The sequence below is a fragment of the Eucyclogobius newberryi genome, unplaced genomic scaffold (genome assembly GCF_026437365.1).
Source record: "Eucyclogobius newberryi isolate DKJ021-1_F unplaced genomic scaffold, fEucNew1.0.hap1 SCAF_1, whole genome shotgun sequence".
Taxonomy (NCBI): Eukaryota; Metazoa; Chordata; class Actinopteri; order Gobiiformes; family Gobiidae; genus Eucyclogobius; species Eucyclogobius newberryi.
Window position 1 is genome coordinate 30076188 of NW_027315723.1, and position 23644 is coordinate 30099831.

Sequence of the window (23644 nt, forward strand, 5' to 3'; positions counted from 1 at the left end):
CCCCCGTGCGGACTGATACAACACACACGTGCGTTTGTTTATTAGCACAACGGAGCGCATCGCATCTCTCGTCTCCCGTAGATTTCTGTCCACTTTTGCGTCAGCTCGAACTGTCTTTCTCCGTCTTCATTTTGTCCCGTACACTGAGGGAACTATATAATGATAGATCCATGCGCGTAGGCACGCGGAAACGTGGGGACGAGCCTGACACGGCTGCAGGTGAGCGGTAGGTGCGTTTTATGATTGATACGTGGCAGGACAAATGATTTATCCACGCCACGAGGAAACATGATAAAAAATTTGCTGAAAAAAATTGTCCATTCCACCTTTAAATGCATACAATTAACTTGAGCTTGAATTAACTGAAATTAGGTTTTGTTTTTAAACAAACACCTGGAAATACCTCAAGGGACACCAGTTTTCCCTCACACTTTTGTTAGTTGTGTTATTTGCGTGTTTTATAATGTTTGTATGATAAAATATATAAAATGTACAGAGAAAGTGTGTTTCTAGGACACAGTTCTATATTTATTTTATCTTATTTTGCATACGTGCTTCATACATGGTTTTGTTCAGTAATTTCAGAGTAGAAATAAAACTATATAAATAAGTATTTCCATTTAATCCACGGCAGGATTATGAAACCTGTCTCTGACGTCAGAGCGGCTCCGTACGTCATGCGTTTCCCGCCCACATTGATAAATGCCACGTGACCTGTGTCGATCAGGAAGTGAGAGCAAGAATCAGAGTCAGCAGCGGACGCAGCGCACGACAGAGCCAAAGAATCCTCTGAAATCTAGATTTACCAAGCTCGACGTTTGTGGTGGATAAGCGTCACTTTTGTGTTGAAGACAGACCAATAAGTTGGCCCGAAACCATGGACTCCAGGGCGGTGTTTTTGGTTGCAGTTTTGCTGTTGGTTGGCGCATCTGCTGCGGTGGACTCAGGTAAGTTTGCGACCTCCGCTGCGGAGCTAGCGCCGAGCTACTGTCGTGTCTCCGTGTTTTTCACGCATTCTGGCTCTTAAACGGCTTCAGAGGCCTCTGTCATCTTATTCTGTTGGCGCGACTGAGTCATAGTGTGTCGACACACTTTGACACACTGTCCAGCGACCATTGTTGTGGGATTTGTAAAGTTATAATACAACTTATTTCCTTGTTGATGATTCAGAGTTGAATGGTCAGTGTCAGCAGGAACACAAGGAACAATGTCACCATCACTGTCTAATGATGTCATGTCGTATACAATGTGTTACAATTCAAGCTGAAACAAGTCAACGTATTAATCACAACTAATTGAGAATTGTTTATTATAGTTGTCTGGAGTAATCGAAGACTCCAAAACATGATTGTGCTGAGACAGAGGTTTTGTGACATGGAAATGACACATGTACAGGAAACATGTACATTTAGTTCCTTCATTTGAAAAACCTCGTTTTTGTCTTACGCCCATCAGGATGGCTTGATCTGGGAAAAGTTAAACATCTCAAATTTACAAGCCTTTCACAATCGAAACAATTTATTTGTTAATCGAATCGTTAATCGATCAATTGAACAATTTCTTGAATAATTGATGGAAAAAGAACAGCAGCTCAAGTTGCAATGATACATCAAGTTCATAGTGCAAGTAAGGATTGATTGCTATTATTGTGTTATTTTTGTTACAGATGAATGTTCTCCTTCCAAAGATTGCGTGATTTGTGAGACCAGTACTGACTGTCTATGGGCTAATTGCTCATCAAGTAAGTAAAGACTTTTAAAACATTACCTACACATGTATTGACAGTTATTTAACCTAAAGTTGTATCTGAGTGCGACACACAATCTGCTCTTCGTGTCACTAATCGTGCGGACACAGCTGTACTGATAAGGCGAATATATAATGCGAGCGTGGGGAGGATGAGCATCGCACGCATTTTCCCAACACATCTGGATTTACAGAGAAGTGGATTTGGAGTCAATATGAGGATGTTCTCATAATTTACAACTGTATCTACAAGTTTAGTCAATGCCTTATTCTGTTTCTGTCACTTGTTGAGAAACCAGGTATAAGTCTTACAGGATCAGAAATTATATTTTTGTGAAGGCTGCTGTTTTACTTTACTTTTTATAACTGTGCTTCAGCAGTTTTGCCCACTTTTACCACATGACCTCTGGCGTGTTCTGTCCATTGCTACGGTTGTGAAGATTAGAAGGAAGGATGCATGGCAGGAAGTCTGTGCTGTCTGTGGAAGGAAGCGAGGGATGAGCCAAAGAGTGTGGATACTTTGCTTTGTGCTTTCGGCGACTGACTTTTTTTTTTTTTTTTTTTTTTTTTAAACTAATCAGATATTGGACACTAGACAATGATTGTTACCGCTACTTATTGAGAAAAAAATCCCTGAAGCAGAACTGAAGTGATCGGATTACTGGGATTGTAAGGTTGTGTCGGCGATCCTTTTACGTCCTCTGGGAGACAACCTGTTTGACAGCTTCACCAATATAACGCTGTGATTTTCTTGCCATGATGTTTGTTTGGTCCACACCCTTCCCTGGGTTTGTCTCGTATATGTAAAAATAGGACATGATGCATTGAATACTCAAATGTGGCTGGACAGGACCAATGAGCTGTTTACAACATCGACAATGAATTAACCTTCCTCAATTTTACAAGTAGAGACTGTTTTATTTGTATATGGATTTATTGTATAGAAGGGCAGGTACATCTCATGAGGCTTTTTTTTCCTGGGTATTTTAATTGCAAATTTATTATTTTCCCCTTTATGAAATACACAGAACACAACATGATTAGAGAGTGAACATTTAAAGAAGAGTACATCTCTGCACATTTAAATTAATACAAAAGTCCCATTTGGTCCAAAGTCTGTCAAATTTGTCCATTTTCAAATTAATATTCTGAATGTCAGTTTGTCCGTATGTCTAATGTTTGTTACTCTGTCAGTCCTTGATCGTTGGTGAGGTTTGTGTCATACATTTCTTTGTGACGGCCTGAGCCTTTTTCCTGCTGCCAAACGTACGTTCCAAAGGTATCCCTTTATTGTGTCCATGGCAGGAGTTTTGAGGTGGGATGGCAGCTGCTGTGCTCAAATTAAGAATAAATATTAACTTCAGAATGTGTTTGTGGAGTTGGCAGGTTCTATACATCATCAGAGTCCTCAGAAACATCAGATAACATCAGTCTTTACTCAATTCCTGAACCAGATCCAAGGTTTTTGCCCAAAGTCTTAAAAACAAGTCTGTGTAATCCTTCATTCGTCCATTGCAGTCATCTGGACACTGACGTTTACCTTCTCATCTAAGAGGCAGATTGAGAATGACTTCTACAATTTCTTTTATACAAACTTGCAATTTAATTGGATCAAAACGACTATATCAATAACATTTATGAGAAATGTATCTTTCATAATTTGGTTATGAATCATGGTTTGAACTTATGAGTTTTGAGCGTAGGTGGTCTGGGATCTTTTCATACCAATAAGGGGTCCCCGGCTCCCTCTCTAAGTGGATGTTAAATCACCCAAATAATTTCAGCTACTGTAATTTGCTGATTACCATTCGAAGTGCTTTTTCAAGCCTGCTGCATTTGACCTTGCATCATGCAGTAACTTGAACATGAAGAGGTTTGAAACCAGATGCTGTTTCATAGCGACATGTGAGATGACACTGACCTGACAGATATTAACACACAATAACATTCTGCTTATTGCTGGAAGAATGTATTGTTCTGATTCTGCTCTTATTTATTATCACTAGCCAGTATTTGTTTTTGCATTTGAAGTCCGGTAGAATTGGTGGAAATCGGGGATGACTCATTTTGTCCCTATTTAGAGCAGAATGGGCTACTTTTCCTCAATGACGTCTGCCGTCGTCCCATTGAGGTGTGTGTGATTTTCTGTGACACATGGGACATCTGGTCTTATACCTTGCTGTTCTATATTATTGTACAACATTGTGAAAGCACCTGGTAAACACTTTGTTTCAATTTATGTCCGTGCAATAATCCTCCAGATGTTTCAACCACCCAGAAAGAGATAGTGTGGAGTTCAAAGGTCGTCTGTGTAGAGAAAAACTTTTCTATTTATAGAAGAGTTTTGATACAGTAGCGGTTAGCGCTCTGGCTTCACAGCAAGAAGCTGGTTCAGGGCCTTTCTGTGTGGAGTTTGCATGTTCTCCCCGTGTCTGCGTAGGTTTCCTCTGGGTACTCTGGTTTCCCCTACCACTAAACGTGTATGAATGAGGGAGTGCTGTGAGAGAGTATGTGGGACAACGGATGAAAATTAGCCCACGGCTAATCTGGTGTGTTTACATCATTAACATGCACTCTCCCGACCGAATAAATACAAAAATTAAATCCATTTTGCTTTAATTCTTTTTATTTTGTCAGATATTGCCGTGTATAGTGTATAGTGTATACTATATCAACAGGTTAATCCAAGACGTCCCGCCCTGTTTGCCCAGTTCAGAGTAGGATAAATATCTGAGTTCTCAGACCAGATCCAGTCGCGTTCAGACTTCACATTTGAATCTCTCTTCGAATGGACACTCCTGGACAAATGAGGGATTACAACGACATGATTCCAAGTGATTATCTTTGGCCATGAAGGCCTCACTGACGTGGCCTGTTCCACTCTTAAAGAAACATTTACCCGGCCAGACGAGCGAAAGGGCAAAGTCCCTTGGACGGAGTTAATCAATAATCTGATTATACAACGTAAATTGTCTTTATGTAGGACAGCGGAATAAATAATAAACAGCATCTGTTCTGAGACTGACACTGTGTAAATGCTTTACTAACAAGTCAAACCTTAAATATAAGATGTGATGGAGAACGATCAGATAAGACGTTGGCGAATGTGGTTTGGCGCATCAAACCACAGGCAACATTTTCACTCAAACACATCTGCACACAGCACACTTCAGAGTTTGTCATTTTATTAAATTTAATTTGCTGGATAATGTCTTTTTTTTAATTGGTTGGTACAAAACCTAAATTGATTCAATAATTGGCTCCGACAATTTGCTGAATGTCCTTCCCTCTCTCATCCCCATTATATGCACTACATTGCACTGTCCAATAAAGTCTATGCCAAACAATCCTGTAAAAATGTGTTTTGTTGTTTAGCGAATGCCCTTTTTTCTTTCTCTCAGATATTGGCTGTTTCAACAAGACTGTAGCTGAATCAGAAAACTGTGACAATGCTTCCTGCTCAGGTCAGTCACAATAGTGTAATATTCATGCATTCACTTTCTACCGCTTGTTCCCGCTCAGAGTCGTGGGTGACAGGGGCGTGTCCCAGTGACTTTGGACCTTAGAGTAATAGTACTTTTAAAAGTGGAAAAATGACACATTCCTGCTATAATGTTTGGTGGTATCTGCGGTCCAGCTCGTAGGTTTGTTTTGGGCTTCTAACATAAAGCGGTGTACGTTTTCCTGCTTATGCTGCAGCAATAACATGAGAGTATTGTCGTCTCTTCTAACCTTCATGTGCTGGACCTTTTTTTGTATTTGTCTTCCCTTGCTTGGTGTCGGTTTCCTGTCTAGTTTCCTCCACAATGCACACCACTCTCCCCTCAACTACCCCAAAGACCACTGCCGCTCCTCCTCCGGCCACCACCGCCACCACCACCACTACCACAGTCTCTACCACTGTTGTCACCATCACTAACGCCACAGGTAACCTCGGACGTCTGCCAAACCCGGCTACAGCGAGCGGTGTTCCTTTTACGCAGATCTCGTTTGCTAAAATGTGTGACGAGAGCCTTGACCGGTTCTGCTTCTGTCCATAGATAACTCCACCGGTTCCATTACGACCCCTGCTCCTACCACTAATAGCACCAACACCACCATCACCACTGCTGCTACACCAACAACGGGTATGTGAAGGCTAAACGTATTTTGACTGGACGTTTTCAGTACATGGCTTTGTACTTTGTTTGATTATTTTGTATCGTTTTATTTCTGCTGTATTGTGTTGACCGGGGCAGCAGCAATAAATCAAATAATCTAAGTTTTGATCATTGCCATTTGGATCTAAAATGCATTCAAAAACACCTTTTATCACAGACGGGGGCATTAACTCCCTCGGTCACCATAACACCTTTTTCATATACATACAGTCACGATGTGCGATAGAAATAATTGTTTGACTTGTCGACTACTGAAATGGTTACAACCCGAGTGTTTACATAGTTATGCCGTCAGAATAACTAGATTAAATGCGTAAATGTTTTTATGATTTGCCATAAAGTTGCCCCTGGTCACCCTTGACAGAGGTTCTGATCTCAATGGGTTGATTAATAATTAACCCATTGAATCAGCATCTTTTTAAATTAAAGGCGGTATGGACGATTTTTATGCGATTTGAGAACGCAGGCGGAAGTGCACATGCGCACTCCCCTGTGCGGACTGATACAACACACACGTGCGTTTGTTTATTAGCGCGACGGAGCGCATCGCATCTCTCGTCTCCCGTAGATTTCTGTCCACTTCTGCGTCAGCTCGAACTGTCTTTCTCCGTCTTCATTTTGCCCCGTACACTGAGGGAACTATATTATGATAGATCCATGCGCTTAGGCACGCGGAAACGTGGGGACGAGCCTGACGCGGCTGCAGGTGAGCGATAGGTGCGTTTAATGATTGATACGTGGCAGGACAAATGATTTATCCACGCCACGAGGAAATATGATAAAAAATTTGCTGAAAAAAATCGTCCATTCCACCTTTAATTTACCGTGTTTTCCGAACTAAGTCGCACCAGCCCAAAAATGCATACTAGAGAAAGAAAAAAAATAAGTCGCACTGGAGTATAAATTGCATTTTTGGGGGAAATGTATTTGATAAAATCCAAGACTAAGAACAGACATTTAATCTTGAAATGCAATTTAAAATAATAACTAGATTAGAGAACATGGTGAATAGGTGTACGTATGCTAACGTAACACCTTCAGCTACATGACGCACAGACAAAGAACTGTAACGAACTGTCGTAATCACTAAATCCATTGAATTCTTCTTCCTTGGTGTCACTTCTAAACAACTCCACAAACTCCAGAGGTAGAGAAAGTGCAGATTCTTCTTCTGCGTCGCTTAGAGCCTAGAGCGCCCTCTTGCAGTTGTCAGTGTGAAAATAACAAATAATATCACAAGTCGCTCTCGAGTATAAGTCGCACCCCGGCCAAAACTATGAAAAAAGGTGTGACTTATAGTCTGGAAAATACGGTAAATAGTTTACTCTCGCCAATATATTCATTTGACTCAGTTTTTAAGTTTTCAAATGTGTTTCCATGCGCCGCAGCTTCCTCTAACGGAACCGTCACCCCGTCTGTCGAGCCCCACCACAACACGTTTGACGCCGCCAGTTTCATCGGAGGAATCGTGCTGGTCCTCGGCCTTCAAGCGGTCATCTTCTTCCTCTACAAGTTCTGCAAATCAAAGGACCGCAACTACCACACCCTTTGAGGCTGCCACTCCCCGCACTTTCCCCCTCCCGCCCCAACGACTCCCAACTCGGAGCCGCTCGCCGAAGACGAGAACGCCACGGGACTCAAACGGTCTTTTCAAGCAGGTTCTCCACACGTTTCAGTGCCGCGCGAATGATGTTCATTTCCTGTCCCCGCACAACGGTCATTCCGGGCATATTTAACGCATTTGGTATCCAGGCTTTTCAATTTGGAAACACTGTTTGAGTTCAGGGTGTCGCTCTTAACCTGTATTACAATTGGTCTAATGAAGTGTTCCCTTTTAAAACGCGTCATCATTTCACGCTGGGGTGACGGGTTTGCGTTTATTCTGCGTTTATTCTGCGTTTATTCTGCGTTTATTCTGCGTTTATTCGGCGGTTGTTCGGCGGGTATTCGGCGGGTATTCAGCAGTTCAGCAAACGCTCGGTGTTCCACAAGTCAAACCACTTCCCGTAGACCAGCTGCAGTGCAATAAGCCGCATAATCCGATCATAAATCCAGACATTCTTTTTACCTGGCTCTAGTTCTCGTGGGCCAGATGAAAGGACTGTAGGACATTTAACCATGAAATGATGTGTGTTTGTGTGTGTACGTGTGTGAGTGCATGTGTGCGTATGTGTGTGGTGGGCCGGGGGGAAACGGAGCGCACCTTGTGGACAGCGACAGCAGTGAAGTGCCTTTTTTAACGTCCAGTCAGGCTTAAAAGCGAAGCGGCGGTGTCGTCCTCCCGGAGCCTACGTATTGTGTGAATATCGGTGTATATTTCTTCTGTACGACGTTGCTTGTGTTGCTGAACCGGCCGGACTGAAATGGCTCTGGTCAATGATACGATTGTCGAGGTCTTTGAAGAGAAGGATGCGACTCACTAGTAACCTACACATGTAAAATGGTAGGTTAGGCGCAGCAACCCACAGATGTCCGCTCGCCTAACGATCTGTGCTGTCCTAGTCGATCATCGTGTTGCCTTTTGACACAAACTACGAGTTGGTGGGACATTTCGGGTTGTTGTGATTTATCGCAAAAGGATGAAGTGGCCGAGCTCCAGTCCGTGTCTTATTCTTGAAGAAGCTCGCTGCTAACTGTGATTCGCGTCAAAAGGACCTCTTGTAGATGGCGCTGTTCCTTTCGATTTTCGCTTTCGAGCTGAGGAGTGAAGGAGCGCGTCTTTAGCTTTAATGGCTCGTCATCGTCAAGAACGTTACTTGGTTTATTATTGCCTTTTTAATTATTGCATGCTGGATGTTGGAGTTGTTATTCCCCCCATTGCATAGGCTCGAATAGGGATTTAGACGCGCGTAATAAACCGCTTGTGGTATAAGCTTTTGCTGAAATGATGCCTTGAAACGGTGTGTGTCGAAACCAAAGTCCTCACTTACGGCATGGGAATTAAGTGTTGCACTGACGAGCTTCGTTTTTCTCTTCTCCAATAATTAGCTGCCTGTAAGATAGCCTTGAATATTTCTAATGATAAGAAGTTATGTTGCCCTGTATGCCAAATGTAAAAAACAAACGACACAGATTCACTTTTCGTTGCCTTGGATGAGTTCAGATGCCATGTCTTTTTGCCGCCCACGTCCACGATGCCTTTTTTTCGTCCGTCACGTTCACTTCTTAGGGGGCATCAAAGGCTTCAGCCCAAGAGCCGGAGTTTAGCCTCCGCCGCAGCAACAACGCGCAACGATCCATTCTCACCGTCGAATATCCCGGCTACATTCCACGAATTCGCGGCATCACATGTTGACAAGTGGCGCCACACAAACATCCCCCCACGCCACAGAGGCCAATTGTCGCGCCCGCTGCAGCTGCGAGTTACTCAGTCCCTTGCGGAGGAGAAGTGCCTTATTCAGTTAAAAAGGAGAATGTATGAAACGCCACAGCGAACGCGCGTGTCACGGGGAGAGGGACTTGGCACTTTCAGATTCAAACAATTTTTAGGGTTCAAAGTTTGTCGTTGTTGTTGTTTTCTTTTCCTTTTTTGTGTTACAGCCACTTGCGAGTTGTCGGATCATAAAGTATTATACATGTACAGGTGCGTCTCGGTGAATCACAACGGCAGGAGGAAAATCGAATAAAGTGACATTTTTGTATTTATTTCAAGTATAATTCAATGTAAAAAAAAATCTTAAAAATATACATGGATTAGATTTGAATTCATGATAAAACGCGATCGTTTTCCCTGATGTTTTAATTCATCGTGCATCTGAAATGTAACTTGTTTTTACTTGGCGTGTCACGATCGTGTTCAATTAGTTTGCATCGTTATAATTACGCCTTCCATAGCCTCCTGCATTGTCTTCATTTTCTCTGTGTTTCTGTGTTGAATTTCATGTCCAGTGCATATGTTCAAAGCCCATTTCCGTGCATTGGTTTGTGTTTTCCCTGGTACAATTCGCTGGGCCTAAATCTCACTATGACGTTCAGTGTGCGGACTACAGATCCCACAATGCCTCCTGGTTCTGCTTTATTATTAGAGCCTTCCATAAATCTTTAAAAAAAAAAAAAAAATTGCCCCTTTTGTTTTAATGTTGCTTTGTTTGACAATGTTGAATCATTAAAGTTGAATATTGTAAAACAAACGCTCTGTGTGTTTGCAGTGTGTCCACTTCCCTGGTCGCTCAGAGGCTGCATCATTTACATGACAAATCACAAGTGGGACGTTCTGGAGCCTTGTTGCCATCGTGACATTTGAGTGCTAAGAAAAACAAGGTTTCGAATTTGGGCCCTGCTTTCTTTGTTGCATTAAGGCGTCTGAGTGAGGCTCTCGGGAGGTACAATGGTTTTGTTTTTATAATGGTTAAATTCATCATAGGTTGAGTTTAGTTCTTACACCTGCACAGTCCTGTTTTCATTAGATCATAGGAATAGATGCACATAGTTCACAACATTAACTTCACAAATCTTGGCAGAAAACATCTTGATTTGCATTGTCCCTTTGCTCGGGGCCCATATGTCCATATATTCCATGTTCAAAATCTTAAAACAGTTGTGCGAATGTAGAAACTAAAAAACAGAGGGTTGGTTTGGTAAACTTGACAATACGGTATGTAGATGGCTCCAGACCAGTGTTTTCAGCAAATGTGAAAAGCTCAAATACAAAAAAAAAACTGTATAAAAGTAACTATTTTAATGTATTTTAGTATGGGACAATGGCTGCTCAGAATAGGATCACTTTGCCAACTTCCAATTCACATAAAGTTGATTTAATGGCAGCAGCTCTTGTATTTCAGTGGCAGTGTTGACATTCTGCACACACATTTATTTAAAAAGCATGACACAATTGTGTTGGAATATATTTATACTCTGATCTTATATATTTGTCATGATCTTGAGTACTTTTTGGTATGCGGCTTGTGACAGATGCAGGCCTGAGAACAGCTATTAAAAGTCAGGAGAGGTCCCGCTAACCTGATTGCTGCGTCCACTCCTGCTGTGTAATCTAATATGTGAGCACAGAGGAACAATGCGATATGTTCAGCTGCCCTTGTTCTGTTTAACCAAGAGGTGAGGTCCATGTCATGCACAAAACGCACAATGGGCTGAGACATATGGGCCCCGAGCAAAGGGACAATGCAAATCGGATGTTCTCTGCCAAATGACACTAAATCTAAACGCATTTTGTTTCCAAACTACAATGTTAGAGAAAAAGAAACATGTAATACACAAAAAACACTTAAATGGGTGATTCATAAAATATTTCACAGGTTTTATTGAAAGAATGATTCAGCTCAAACTAAATTCATGAGACAAATATATTCATGGGTTTTACAATGAGAAGCCATAGTGATAAACTATTTAACATCAAATATTAAAATGTTGCATAAAGCGGGGAGCTGAAATGCTTGAATAGGTGATATTTGAGGAGTTTTGGCCATTGCAAAGATCTAATTCTGTTTAGTCGTATGATTGTCCAGTGCTAAAGGTGTGATGCATAACACACTTTACTAGAACTACCAGACCAAACTTGAGCTCTGAGTCTGAACTTAGCACCTGTAAAAAATTGTCTTTTTAATACCAACATCACATGAGTGTAGTCCTGTCCCAAACATTCAACACTGACCTCTAGTGGCGAGTCATAGTATGAAGTTACTGAACTTATCACGTCGACTTATGACCCACTTTTATTTTAAACATTTCTTGGAAATAAGTTTTGCTACTTATTACTAATCAAAACAATGTTCATTTTCAAAAGTCCTAGAGCACATTGCAGGTTCCATAATCACTACTTCTACTACTACTTCGTCATCCGCATTTGGAGACTAAAAAGGCTGTATGAATATATAATATTGCTTGACGGAAGACACATTAATAAAACAATGATCTTGCTCAAATCAAACATAAAAGACATAATAATTGGTCCTTGTTTGCAGCGGTTCGAGGTAGAGCTGTGGGTGTCATTCTCAGCTTTCCCAGGAGAGGTCGCACTGCTTGAGGCTGTTGGTAAACTGCTTTGTCTCTCTGAGCAGCACCAGGTTATTCTGAGCACCAGGCTGTTTCTGGGCCCTTTTCCTGGGTTTAACAAGAGTAGGAGCCGGAGGATCGATCACGGTGGTCTTCTGAGTGTCTGCAATACGTGAGGCGGGCTGCTGGTGGATTTTATGAACCTGCAGAGAAACACACAAAAAAAAAATATCATCAGAACAAGCAAAAACCACAAAACAAAAGATACAGCTACAGAATTCTACATGGTTATCCATCATTAATACACTTGAATTGACTAATGGCTAGAAATATCCATGGGTTTCAGAGTGATACACAATTAGCGTTTCTTTTTAATGGTCACAAATGAATGGAAAACTGAAACTTAAGATTGTATAAAAAGTATAAAATGTGAGCAAATGCAATGTCTGAAATACGGTTCAAGCATTATGGTGACAAGAGCACAGACATGAACAAAATGTTATTAGCTTAATTAACTAAACGATATTAAAAAGGCATTGTTACAAATAAATAACACGCGGACCACTAACCATATGTTGGTGTTTGCGGAGCTTGGTGATATGAGCTCCTTTCTCCTCCATCTTTGTGACCAGTCGTTCCAGTTCGTTAATCATGACCCGTCTGTCGTTTTGGTCCAGAGAAATGTCAATTTGCTGCTTTAACTCCTGGTGTTGACTAACAAACATCAGAGCAAACGGTTTACAAAGATGGACAAACGTATTTGATGTACTGTACAAGTCTGAATAGCACACAAGGTAATCCCAGTGTTCACAGATATGACTTATGATTTAAAGACATATACACACAATAACATTACATTTAAAGACACATTCCTTATAAGTTCCCACGTGTAAAACTACTACTCACAAGCTCATCTGCCCCAGGTCGTCCTGAAGCGATACAAGCAGGTCAGAGAGGGAAGCCAGGGACTCCTCGGATTCACCGCGGTCACTATTGTGCCTCTGAAGGACGCAGTTGGCCGCGTACAGGTCTTTTTGCAGACTCTTCCTGGCGCAGGGCCACGACTTGTGCAGCAAAACCACTCGCTCGTGCAGGTGAGGCTGGTGATGCTTCATCATGTGAAGGACACCCTGGATGTTGGCGTGGACTGAATGACTGGGGCTGGTCGACTGGAACGGGGAAAACGTCAGTGAGAGAGATCTGACGGAGCATGCACTTCACAGTATTTAGTGTGAGAAGGGTGCATGAATAAAATACTGTTATTCAAAGTATGTGTTAACGTCATCATTGCATTAGTTTCTGTTATGTTCTATAATTCCTGACAACCCACACGCACAAAGCCTGGGCAACCAATGAACTTCCATGATCAGAGATATGGCTTTAATTATGCCATTGATAATATTATTGAACAGATTATTAATGATCCTCAGAGACTCAGAGAGCAGCGTGTTGTAAGCTGAAACGTCTTAAGCCACACGTACCGTTCCAGCCACGAAAGGCATTGTTTGAGAGAGGGAACGGACCGGCGACTTCTTATTCTGCTACATTTTTAACAGGGAATGCAATTTACATCAGTTATTACAATGGAAATGACATGACTAAATCAACAGTTATGCCATTAAATATGTACCTTTTGTGTGTTCTTTGTCTTCTTAGCTTTTGTCTTGGATTTCGACTCATCTGTGCCCCTTCGAAGAGTGCTGTCAAACTCTCTCTGGAGCTGAAGCATTTTCAAAGAACAGAGTTAGTTATATCTCACATCACAAAACCAACACAATATTATCCACGACATCACGTAAAGCTCTGTAAAGTCTGATTTTCTCATCTTTAATACAATTTGAACACTCAAAATCAGTCACAAGTCTTTAGATTTAGACTAGTAATAACCAGGATGTTTGCAAGCTCTGCTCTAAACGCATATCATGAAATTACATTCATTTTTCTTCTTTACTGTAAATCAGTTTAATACCGGTTACTCACCTCGTCTGCTTTCTCTTGCACCAGTTTGCGCTCGTGTTCTTCTCGTCTGATTTTTTCCTCGAGCCTTGTAAGCTTTATCTGCAAATGGATATTAACGTGAAACCTTTAGAGGGAGATTGAAATAATAAAATCTCACCTGTGCCACTGTTTGGGTCCTGTTCAGTTTCTCATACTCTGATTCCAGCTTCTCCAGTTTTTCTTTTTGCAATTGAACATTTGTGGTAAACTCTTCTTTGTAGAGAGTATTCTGAAAACAAAAGTACAGACATTGGTAAATATGCATGTTCCATTTGATTTCTAGCACACCGCACCAGCATTGGTAATGCACAAGACCTCATTCTACGGCCAAAGGCAAACAATAAACGTCTCTGATTTAGAAAAAGGAATTCAATGACAGAGCCTGAGGAATCATTTTAAACTTGAAATGAACGCTCTGAATAGAGTGGCAAAGGGGCAGAAAATTCATAGAGATTCACCCAAACTTTCCCATGGAAATGTTTAATAAAAACTTGTATACTTCAATATGGACATTTTAACTTGGGTGTTTTCCAAACATTTAACATTCCATTTCCAAACATTTACATTTGGAGCCATTTCTTCCACTTCAACATTTAAACATGTTTTTTGAGCCTTTACGCCCGATGCATACAATGAACTGTTTGAGTCCCCTCCCACCAATGAGGTCCCATTAACTGTAAAACGACAAACTGATAACTGTAAAACGACAAACTAATAACTGTAAAACGACAAACTAATAACTGTAAAACTACAAACTAATATACAAAATCGTATTCCTCAAGTATTTTGAAGTGAGATTAGTGTTAATTCCCATAAATTCCTGATAATTCTCAAGGAAATTATTGAATTTGGAAAATTCTGCCACCCAAGCTCAGATTATTCATTTTAATAATAATGTTGATATCGAGAACACCAATTTGTATTACCTGGTTTTCCAGTAAAGTACTACGCTCTTTTTTAGCCCTTTCAATGTTCCTCTTTGTCAATTCTAGTTGCTTTTGAAGCATTTTACATCTTATGACAGGGTCGTTATCTGCAGAAAAAAATAGCAAAGATTTGTCATCTGTCGTCACCCAAGAAATCAAACCTACACAGTTCTGTACGAAAGAGACTTCAAATGCAGTACACAAGAGACAGCAGTATTATTGTGTACTTCCCCTTGGACAGACCTGTCTTTTGTTGACTGGGAATAATGGGAAGAGTGGTCAAAACAGTGGACGGCTGGTTGTGAGCTTCATGAAACACTTGGCGACTCTTTTCCGTGTGCCTGCTTGTTTCTGCCTCGGTACGTTGTATTTTTTCTTGAAGTGTTTTCAATGCCTCTACTACAGCTGAATTGAGGGAAATACAGACATATTAATACTAGTTATAACATGGTTTCAACAGGTGGTATGTGGAAAACAAGTCCTCTCCTAGTACTTAAGAATCTAAATGGAGGACACGGATTGACAAAAGGATTGATTGTAATTGTTTGCAATTGTTTAGTGACGTACCTGTGCTATCAATATTACTTGACTGATGAGACCCACGGTGACTAGCTGTGGGTGAAACTGAATCCTCCACGATGTGGAATGGGAAGTCCACCCTTCTTGGTAATGGTATCATCCTGTCCGGAGGCTGATAATAACTCCCAATATAGCTGTTTCTGGATGGTGACTCTAAGCCCTGCAATCAAAATAAAAAGACAAATAATTACAAATGAAAATCTGTGTATAGTGTAAAGATCTGGGGGATTTAAGGTTCATCATTTAGTTGGAAGTTTCCTAATCTAAGTTTAAAAGTATTTTCAAAGTATGTGCTTTACGCTATACCGTTAAAAGAAGAGAAAGAGGGAGAGAGGGAAAGAGCGTTTTATTTCTGTTGTGGTTCTTTATGGCGGTTGGCATCCAAGTGTTGCATTACCGCCAGACTTTATTCTTCAAACTTTGTCGTATGTTGTTGTTGTTGTTGTTGTTGTTGCTGCTGCTGCTTTTAATGGCGACGAGCAGCCAACTGCAAAGGTGCATTTATCGCCATCTACTGGATTGAGTGTGGACAGATCAACAGAGAGCATAATAGCAAAAAGGGGATTGTAGTGTAACATTACAACGACGCTCTTAACACTGTCTCCCAATTAATCCTGTGTTATATAAGTAACTATAGCCTTACATGATCCTTATGACTGGACTGTAAGAAGATACAGCAGATCGAATTCCTGTTTATTATTTTAAAACCATAAACGTGTTGTTGTTGCCTTTAATGACGGCTGGCAGTCAACTGCAAAGGTGCATTTACCGGCGTCTGCTTTATTCTTTAGACTTATTCTTTAGTTTTATTTCTTCTTCTTTGGTGTTTTATGGCGGCACCTGCCCATATCGATAACGTAGTAGATCCATGGCCCATATCCATACAGTTGCCTTGATGACGATGTCACACCTTTGACGATGATGTCACATGGTAACAACATTCCGCCAAAAGGAAAAATCGCAACTTTGAGAGATCTGGAATAAAGCCGGTCGGAATCTGAAGAATAAAGTCTAAAGAATAAAGTCTGGCGGTAATGTAACGCTTGGACACCAACCGCAACTTTGACGATAAATTTTGTAGATCATCTCCTACCTACAACAACAATTTGAATGACGAAAATCGGACAAGAGATGCACCTGTAACACGTGCCATAAACATAAACCATACTGTCAAAACATTAAATAGATAAATAAAGATCTACGGCAATTAATAGTGTAACACATGTGACATTTTCACTTAATAATAACAACAATGACTCATGCTTGATTAAATAAGTATTTATATAATTTAATTCTTGGTTAATTTAAAACAAATAGCTGATTCAACCACACACTAGCGTTAACGTACATATTTTGCACGTATTCTGAGCAATTGTTTAGCTTAATCATTCATATTTTGACGTGATATTTGACACATTGATTTTCTTAAAACGATGAACGCACTACGCAAATATATAAGGGCATAATTACAGAAACAGGACAGAGAAGACAGGCTTGTTACCAGGTTGTCGCAACAATGACAAAGTGGTTAACGTTACCAACGAAATGCCAAGAGTAAACATCTATGCTAACGCGTTAGCCAACATTTTGCTAAATAAGTTCCGCTATGATTCACTCACCTGTTCATTGTACGCCTCCATGCCAAAAACAGAAGTATAGTAATATGGATTTTCAAAGCAACAATGTTTTATATGAAGTTGTGAGGCATGTAATATTTGCAATTGTGTTAACGGTAGTTGTGTTTCCTTAGCTCATGTAAACAGCTGTGTCCGAGCATTTTAAATTTCCCTCCGCTTTGGCGCTTCGCTCAGTGGTTCCGCCTGCGCACCACGTCGCCCATGTTCGTCCAATAACTGTGAGAACATGCTATTGAAATGTCAGAAACACAAGGGGGTCAATGATATCATAATTTATATTTTTTATGATGATAATAATAATAATAATAATAATAATAATATAATAAGATAAGATAAGATAATCCTTTAATGTCCACACAAATGTGGGACAATAAAGGAATATCTTATCTTATCTTATCAAATAATGATAATAGAATAAAATAAAATAAAGTAAAAAATAGCTAGCACAAGACTAGGTAATACTAATAGTAAGTAAGTAAACCGAATAAAAACAAAATAGAACACTCAGTTGTATGCACATGAATTATGGCCTTAATTGCTTGTGAGTATGACAGTATTGCACATGAATATGACGGTATTGCACATGGTTAGTTCAGTATTGCACATGAATATGACGGTATTGTACATGGTTAAATCAGTATTGCACATGTTCAGGGCAAGCAGTGTTTGTTGGAGAGTCGGTGTAATCCCTCATTCGTCCAGGAGTGTTCCATTGTAGAAAAAGGTTCAGTTGTATCATCTGGACTCAGTTTAGAAAAAGCTTTTTCTAAACTGATTCCAGATGACTACAACTGAACCTTTTTCTACAATAATAGTAATGATGATGATGATGATGATGATGATGATGATGATGATGATGATGATGATGATGATAATAAATCCAGACTATATCATGTCGTTGTCCAGATTATGTTCTTGTCCCCAATTAGCCTGGTAAACTATATCCTAATATGACATACATTTGAAAATCTAAAAATAATGTGCCTGAACAGAAAAGTGAATGCAATTATTATTACACCATCAATTTAAACCGTGCCAGTCAACATTTAATCTTAAGAACATAGCGCACACCTGTTTAAACATTGGACGCCTAGTTATTCATTCATGTTCATTCTTGTTCCGTTAGAGGTCGTGGGTGACTGGACCCTTTCCCAGTGACTTTGGGCTGTAGGCGGGGTACAACCTGGGCACTGGCCAGCTCGTCGTAGGGTAAACTCAGAAACACACAGACAGATATTCACTCTCACATTCATTCACTAGGGCCAATTTAGAGTTGCCAATTTTGCCAAACACATACATGTCTTTGGACTGTGGGAGGAATCCGGAGCTAGAACCCACGGCAACACGGAGAGAACATGCAGACGCCTCACAGAGAGCAATTAGACGCGTTCGGGATAAACAAGAACTGCCGCAGACTCGATATGTGGCGATCGACGTTTCCGGCTTAACCCCATAGGTCCGCACGAGGCTGTTGGGCGTGTTTCTACGCTCTCATTGGACACTTCGACTTTTGTTGATCATCCAGACGAGGTGCAGCTAAACTTGAACGCACCCATTGCATCTTATCTTCATTAAAATTTATATTAAACAATGTACAAGAAATGTGCACGTGTAAAGTACATTTTATAACAATATGGGCTCCATCTAGAACATGTTTGTCTTTCTGTCTTTTTTTAAACCCTCGCTGTCATTTCTGATAAACAAGAGTTGGGGGGGGTCTCGCTTGGTCGAACAGCATGATGGGAAGTGTAGTCCTGTGCGCCTTTGCGATAACTCCACAGTCTGCTTTGGGAAACACAACTCCCATGAACGTCTCCCCCGTTGGTTTGGAAACGCCCCGTTGCCCAATCATGACACAGAAATCCCGAAGCTCCGCCCTAGTCTTCGTGCTCCTCATCGCGATTGGCTGAGCGTCCGTGCCAATCAAATGTTTGCCCTGAAGTCGTGCCTCCCTCGTCTCTGTCCTGCTGCTGGGACTCACTGGCCAGTGCTGTGGTGAGAAGTCCCGTTGCAAAAGACCTGCACCAAAGAATGTCATTAAAGTGAGTATTACATTCGTGACATGGTTTGTTAGAGGTTTACAATAAGAGAGTTGGATTCGGGCACGTACTTTTTACTATTTAGCTATTTTTTGCTTGTGTCTAGACTCTTTGTTAACGGGGATCTTGAAAAGGCTTGACGACGGGAGGCATGCATAAACAGATTGAATGGAAGTACAGTAGATTATCACTTTGCCATTCTATAACTGTAGATGTATCATTGGCTGTGATTTCATACATTTGCCTGCCAGGTTTTGGTGCTATTCATGTTTAGGCTATTACCATGTATGCACTGGTTTACATTTATTTTGGAATTAGTAATGCATGTATGTAATTATACTTATATTTTTGACTGTTATTGCATAGTAGTATGGTTTAAAAAGATCAGTGTTTTCTCTGTGCAAATTGAGAAGCATCAGAAAGTGTCAGAAAGGCAGTACTATGATTAAAGCAGACAGTTTTTCTCTGATACGTATATATTTTTGTTCCCTAAAAAGGCCTTCTGTAACAATCCACAAGCATTAGTCCCGAGTGACGAGATGGAAGTGCAGGACCACGAGTCTCTGGGCAGATGGGACGGTTTGAGCAGCCGAGATGCCAGCTCCAGGGATGCGGCCATGGATCTCATTCAGCAGGAGGTCCTGAGGAAAGTGGAGGCAATCGGGCCCTTACCGGCCCCAGTGCCTTCTCCGCCCGCCTCGGGATGCCCCCAACGCAGTGACCTCAATGACATCCTGGCCCACCTTCTGATGCTGTCCAAACGGTGCCCCTTTCGAGACGTCAGGGAGCGCGGCATTCACCTTCTGCAAACTGTCCAGGTAAGGGAGGTATGCACAACCCAAGCCCAAGAATGTGGTTTAGCATTGCTGACATCATTTCAGTCATTGTAGCTGGTCTTACATCACTCCTTTGCCAACATAGGTTAAGCAATGCAGAGACCTATGAACTGTATGTCCTTGAGTGCAAAATACCAAGGTAATGTATTAATAGAAAGACAAATCTACCACATGGTAACACAAGGTAAACCCTCCATTCTTCATGTGGATGTGAAGAGTAATAAGTACATAAATGTGCATAAACAACATCTACAGAAGGATGACTTGGGCACCATACACAGCAGTAGAAGTAATTTCAGTTAAACGTTGTGCATATTGATTAACCTTCTATCCAAAGTAAAAAAAGATTAAGATGATCGTTGACAATATTGCTGGAGCTTTATACAGGACATACTTTTTAATATTTGTGATATATCTTGCTTTTATTATTGTTGTTTATTATTATTCATCGTTGTATGCTGCAAGTTCCTATTCTGTGAATTTTGTTCCCTGGCAATGGCATTACACCTTTTCTGATTCCTTTTTACTGAAATTGTTGTCAAAGCTTTTTGTTGTTGTGTTATAAATGCTTCATAAATTGTACAATACACGCTGTTGCCATAACATGATGCGATGACATTTTCCAACAGCAGTGAGGCAGCACAAAACAGTGATGTCAAATGTGTCCAATGCCTTTCCGTATTTAAATTTGTTGATGACTGAGCTGTTTTTCTCTTGTGCCAATGACCAGTGGGTTGGGCTTTCCTCAAGTCAAAGAATAGAAGCTGTGAGATTGTGCAATGGCAGTGGTCTAAAACATGTTGTGGAGTCTTTGTTTTTATGTGCAGAGTGCATGATAAGTAATATCAATCTCATATCCTGTGAATCTATAAAAGGCTTCAGCAAACATAGTTAATTCTACACAAGCAGGTGGATGTAGTGTTCATTTAATCCACAAAGAAGAGCTTTGAGCCAGCCAGGTTTTGTAAATAGTGTGTTTTGGCATTGGTTAGTATTTGTCCTGTGGTGCTTTAGGGGCTGGTGGAGAGGGGTAGAAGGGGAGATGAGAGGGAGAAAGCTTCTTTGTGGGTTTAGCCGTGCACCACAGTACACACCGTCTGGTATTTCTGAATTATGCTAAGCTGCATTTGCTCACAGTATTTATGAGCCCCGGGTGGAAGCTCATGTTGATCTGAGTGGTTAAGCAGCGCACACCTTTCTCGCATTGTCCAGGACGGAGCGGGCGAGGGAGGGGGGCGAGGGAGGGGGGCGAGGGAGAGGGGTGAGCGAGGGGGGCGAGCTCAGACAGAAGACTAATTCCTCCACATCTACTGATTAAAAATAACATCTTTGGACTCACATACTGCCATCGCTCATGGCAACCCACTCCTTTTGTAAGACGTTCTTCATAATATTCTACTATTGATTTGTACTGCATATGCAAACTGTGCATGATTAATAATTGCCCATGTCCATTTTATCAGTGGACTTGATAAAAGCTCCTTGTTTTGAAAGCTTTTTGCTGTTCCTTTTCTTCTCACCAGTGCATGTTGTTGACTAGGGTGGTCAAAAGTATAAAAAAAATAGATACCGGTACTTGTTGATACTGAAACTAGTATTGAAACTAGATATTCACTTGAACAAGGGTCAAGACTAAAAAAATCACGAAAACTAGACAAAATTTGATTTTTCCTGAACACTTAAAAAAAATATCTTGAGCTTTATATCAGAATTCATATAAAACCACATAACACAAATTAATTGCTATTATATATTGCTGAAAATGTTTTTTGTGTTATATATTAGTATAAAACATTTGTGAATATAATTCACTTTTATAGCCTTTTATAAGCGTTATATAAAAGGGAACTCTCCAGAAGCGACCTTATCTAATATAAGGGGGCCCCAGTCACAGTAATAAAGTAAGATATACTTATACAATTTACAAAATCATTTTCAATACGCTAATTTCAATAACAATACCCTGTATTGAATTTGTTTGTTTTTGCATCATGACTATTCTGGAACATATGCATCCTGTTCCATTTTCCCTGTGCTCGGTGCAGTAAACAATACCATATTTCTATTTAGTCTTAACTGTGTCATGACACCCAGGCATCTGTAAATGTTTTGTGCTGTGACAACCACAAAAAGTAGGCACTGTTGTTGGGTTGAAGCCGGTGAAAGCTGTGGGCAGATTCTCCGGGGAAGCTGCATGAAAGGAGCTGGCCTTTATGTGTGCGGACAGAGACGGAGAGAGTTGTTTCTCTGTATTATGTAATTACACCATTGTGTCCGGCCCCTTTTTGCCTGAAGCTGAATTAAGAGCTACTCACAAAAAATCAACCTGTACTTGCGATGCCAGATTGGGCCCACAGGGTTTAAAAGGCAAAGTTATGGACATGCAGTAAATTCCAAAAGGACTTAGTGCCTCTTGCTGTTATTATTAAAAGGTGCATTATGTAACTTTCTTAGTGGAGGGTCTGCTTGTTTCCATGGAGATGTTATTGCCCTGCTCGGAATGTCCCACGGTATGGCACTAAGCTAATATCTATGGAGCGGAGTGGGTGACACCGCCAGGTCCAGATACAGGTCAGGGGTCTTGAATGTAAATCGTCCGTACATTAAGAAAAAATAATAAAAGATTGTACTTACACCTTTTGTAAGAATTCCACATGAAGTTGTAAGAATGCATGTTTTTCAATGTGCTTTTGAACAATACAAATCCCCTCAAAGTCAATAAATGCAATAGACTCCCACCAGAAAAGTTACACAGTGCACCTTTAAGTTCAGTGAAGTACAAGACGTATTAATATTTGTTGTAGTGCATAAAGGATTTGAACCCAACTGATGTTTTTTGAAGCCAAGCAGCTGCTGTTGGCTCTTCAACACAGTCCACAGTTTCAGCACGTACTTATTTAGTTAATCATGGATGTTTTGCATGACTCAGCTGCCTCCCTGGTAAACACTTATGTGCGATTAATTAAAAATATTGGCTTCCTAATTTGACCCTCCAAAATGATGAAAGGCAGCATTCATTACTGATTGATTGTACTCTATTGCTATTTCCAGATAGATCATTGCACTCGATTGCTGTGCTAAATTGCTATGTTCAAAAGCATTAAAAAAAAAATGTGGTTGGCTGATTGCAGAACATATTGCACAATCAGCCTGAGGCCCCCGATGTTGTTTTTCTCATTTTGATCAAACCTTCACTTGTTTTCCCACTCGACTAAAGAGATTTACTCTGTTCCAGTCCGTTCGAAAGATTTCCTTGAATGCATTATGTGACTAAAACCTTTAACTACAGTTGATTTAATAAACAATACAATTATGCCTAATAGATGGAAACATGCCCACTCAGCAATTTATAAGTAATAGTAACATACATAGAGATAGCCAATAAAAAGCTGCACTTGTAGTTAATCGATCCTGTTGCTGATCCTGTTGCTGGTCAGTGCAGTGATGAACCTATGAGAAGTCAAGGACAGATCGTGGATTAAGTGGATGGAGCGGGTGAAGACAAATGTTGCGTTGGTGGGGGAGAGAGTAGCAGCGACCTTTAGCCCAGTAAGAGTACAGTGAAACGTTGGGTGGCTCTGAGGACGATAGAGAAATAAAGCTGTGGATTTACAGCTGCCTGCCAGCTGGGCACCGGCCCGGTCAGCACGTCCAAAGGGACAGCTCTGTTCCATGTTAATGCATTTCATAGCTCCATATTTCATGATTTATAATCTTAGCTATTACAGATTCATTATTCATAGTCACACTGTATAACAGCTCTGATACAAC

At 40.7% G+C, this 23644-nt stretch overlaps 3 protein-coding genes across 4 annotated transcripts in view; 2 read left to right on the forward strand and 1 right to left on the reverse strand.

The window, feature by feature from the left end:
- The first annotated feature begins 736 nt into the window (after window positions 1-736).
- cd164 (CD164 molecule, sialomucin) lies at window positions 737-10036 on the forward strand. 2 transcript variants are annotated; one of them, XM_072443202.1, is made up of 6 exons: window positions 737-947; window positions 1667-1741; window positions 5148-5210; window positions 5542-5673; window positions 5787-5873; window positions 7295-10036. In XM_072443202.1, the coding sequence occupies exons 1-6, from the start codon at window positions 878-880 to the stop codon at window positions 7456-7458; spliced, it is 591 nt and encodes a 196-aa protein (XP_072299303.1). In that variant the 5' UTR covers window positions 737-877; the 3' UTR covers window positions 7459-10036. The 2 variants fall into 2 exon arrangements, with proteins under 2 accessions (XP_072299303.1, XP_072299313.1); XM_072443212.1 differs by lacking the exon at window positions 5542-5673.
- Window positions 10037-11584: 1548 nt separating this feature from the next.
- cep57l1 (centrosomal protein 57, like 1) lies at window positions 11585-17192 on the reverse strand. The gene is made up of 11 exons (XM_072451606.1): window positions 16981-17192; window positions 15350-15521; window positions 15026-15187; window positions 14783-14889; window positions 13975-14085; window positions 13839-13916; window positions 13489-13578; window positions 13340-13399; window positions 12765-13027; window positions 12428-12572; window positions 11585-12061 (listed from the first exon to the last, which is right to left on the reverse strand). Exons 1-11 carry the CDS (start codon window positions 16999-17001, stop codon window positions 11858-11860), a joined length of 1413 nt encoding a protein of 470 aa, XP_072307707.1. The 5' UTR covers window positions 17002-17192; the 3' UTR covers window positions 11585-11857.
- Window positions 17193-18852: 1660 nt separating this feature from the next.
- Window positions 18853-23644, forward strand: part of sesn1 (sestrin 1) — a 62696-nt gene continuing 57904 nt past the window's right edge. The window contains exons 1-2 of the mRNA XM_072443181.1: window positions 18853-19040; window positions 19535-19855. Of these exons, the coding sequence (XP_072299282.1) occupies window positions 19577-19855 (279 nt within the window). The 5' untranslated portion in view covers window positions 18853-19040; window positions 19535-19576. The remainder of the gene's footprint in view (window positions 19041-19534; window positions 19856-23644) is intronic.

Excerpts from the sequence above, each read along its gene's own strand:
- cep57l1 (XM_072451606.1), bottom strand. The coding sequence starts at position 17,001 with ATGGAGGCGTACAATGAACAG. Across the intron at positions 15,188-15,349 it reads AAGTAATATTGATAGCACAG|CTGTAGTAGAGGCATTGAAA; the intron begins GTACGTCACTAA and ends CCCTCAATTCAG. Across the intron at positions 13,579-13,838 it reads TGCAAGAGAAAGCAGACGAG|CTCCAGAGAGAGTTTGACAG; the intron begins GTGAGTAACCGG and ends AAAATGCTTCAG.
- cd164 (XM_072443202.1), top strand. The coding sequence starts at position 878 with ATGGACTCCAGGGCGGTGTTTTTGGTTGCAGTTTTGCTGTTGGTTGGC. Across the intron at positions 948-1,666 it reads ATCTGCTGCGGTGGACTCAG|ATGAATGTTCTCCTTCCAAA; the intron begins GTAAGTTTGCGA and ends TTTTTGTTACAG. Across the intron at positions 1,742-5,147 it reads ATGGGCTAATTGCTCATCAA|ATATTGGCTGTTTCAACAAG; the intron begins GTAAGTAAAGAC and ends TCTTTCTCTCAG.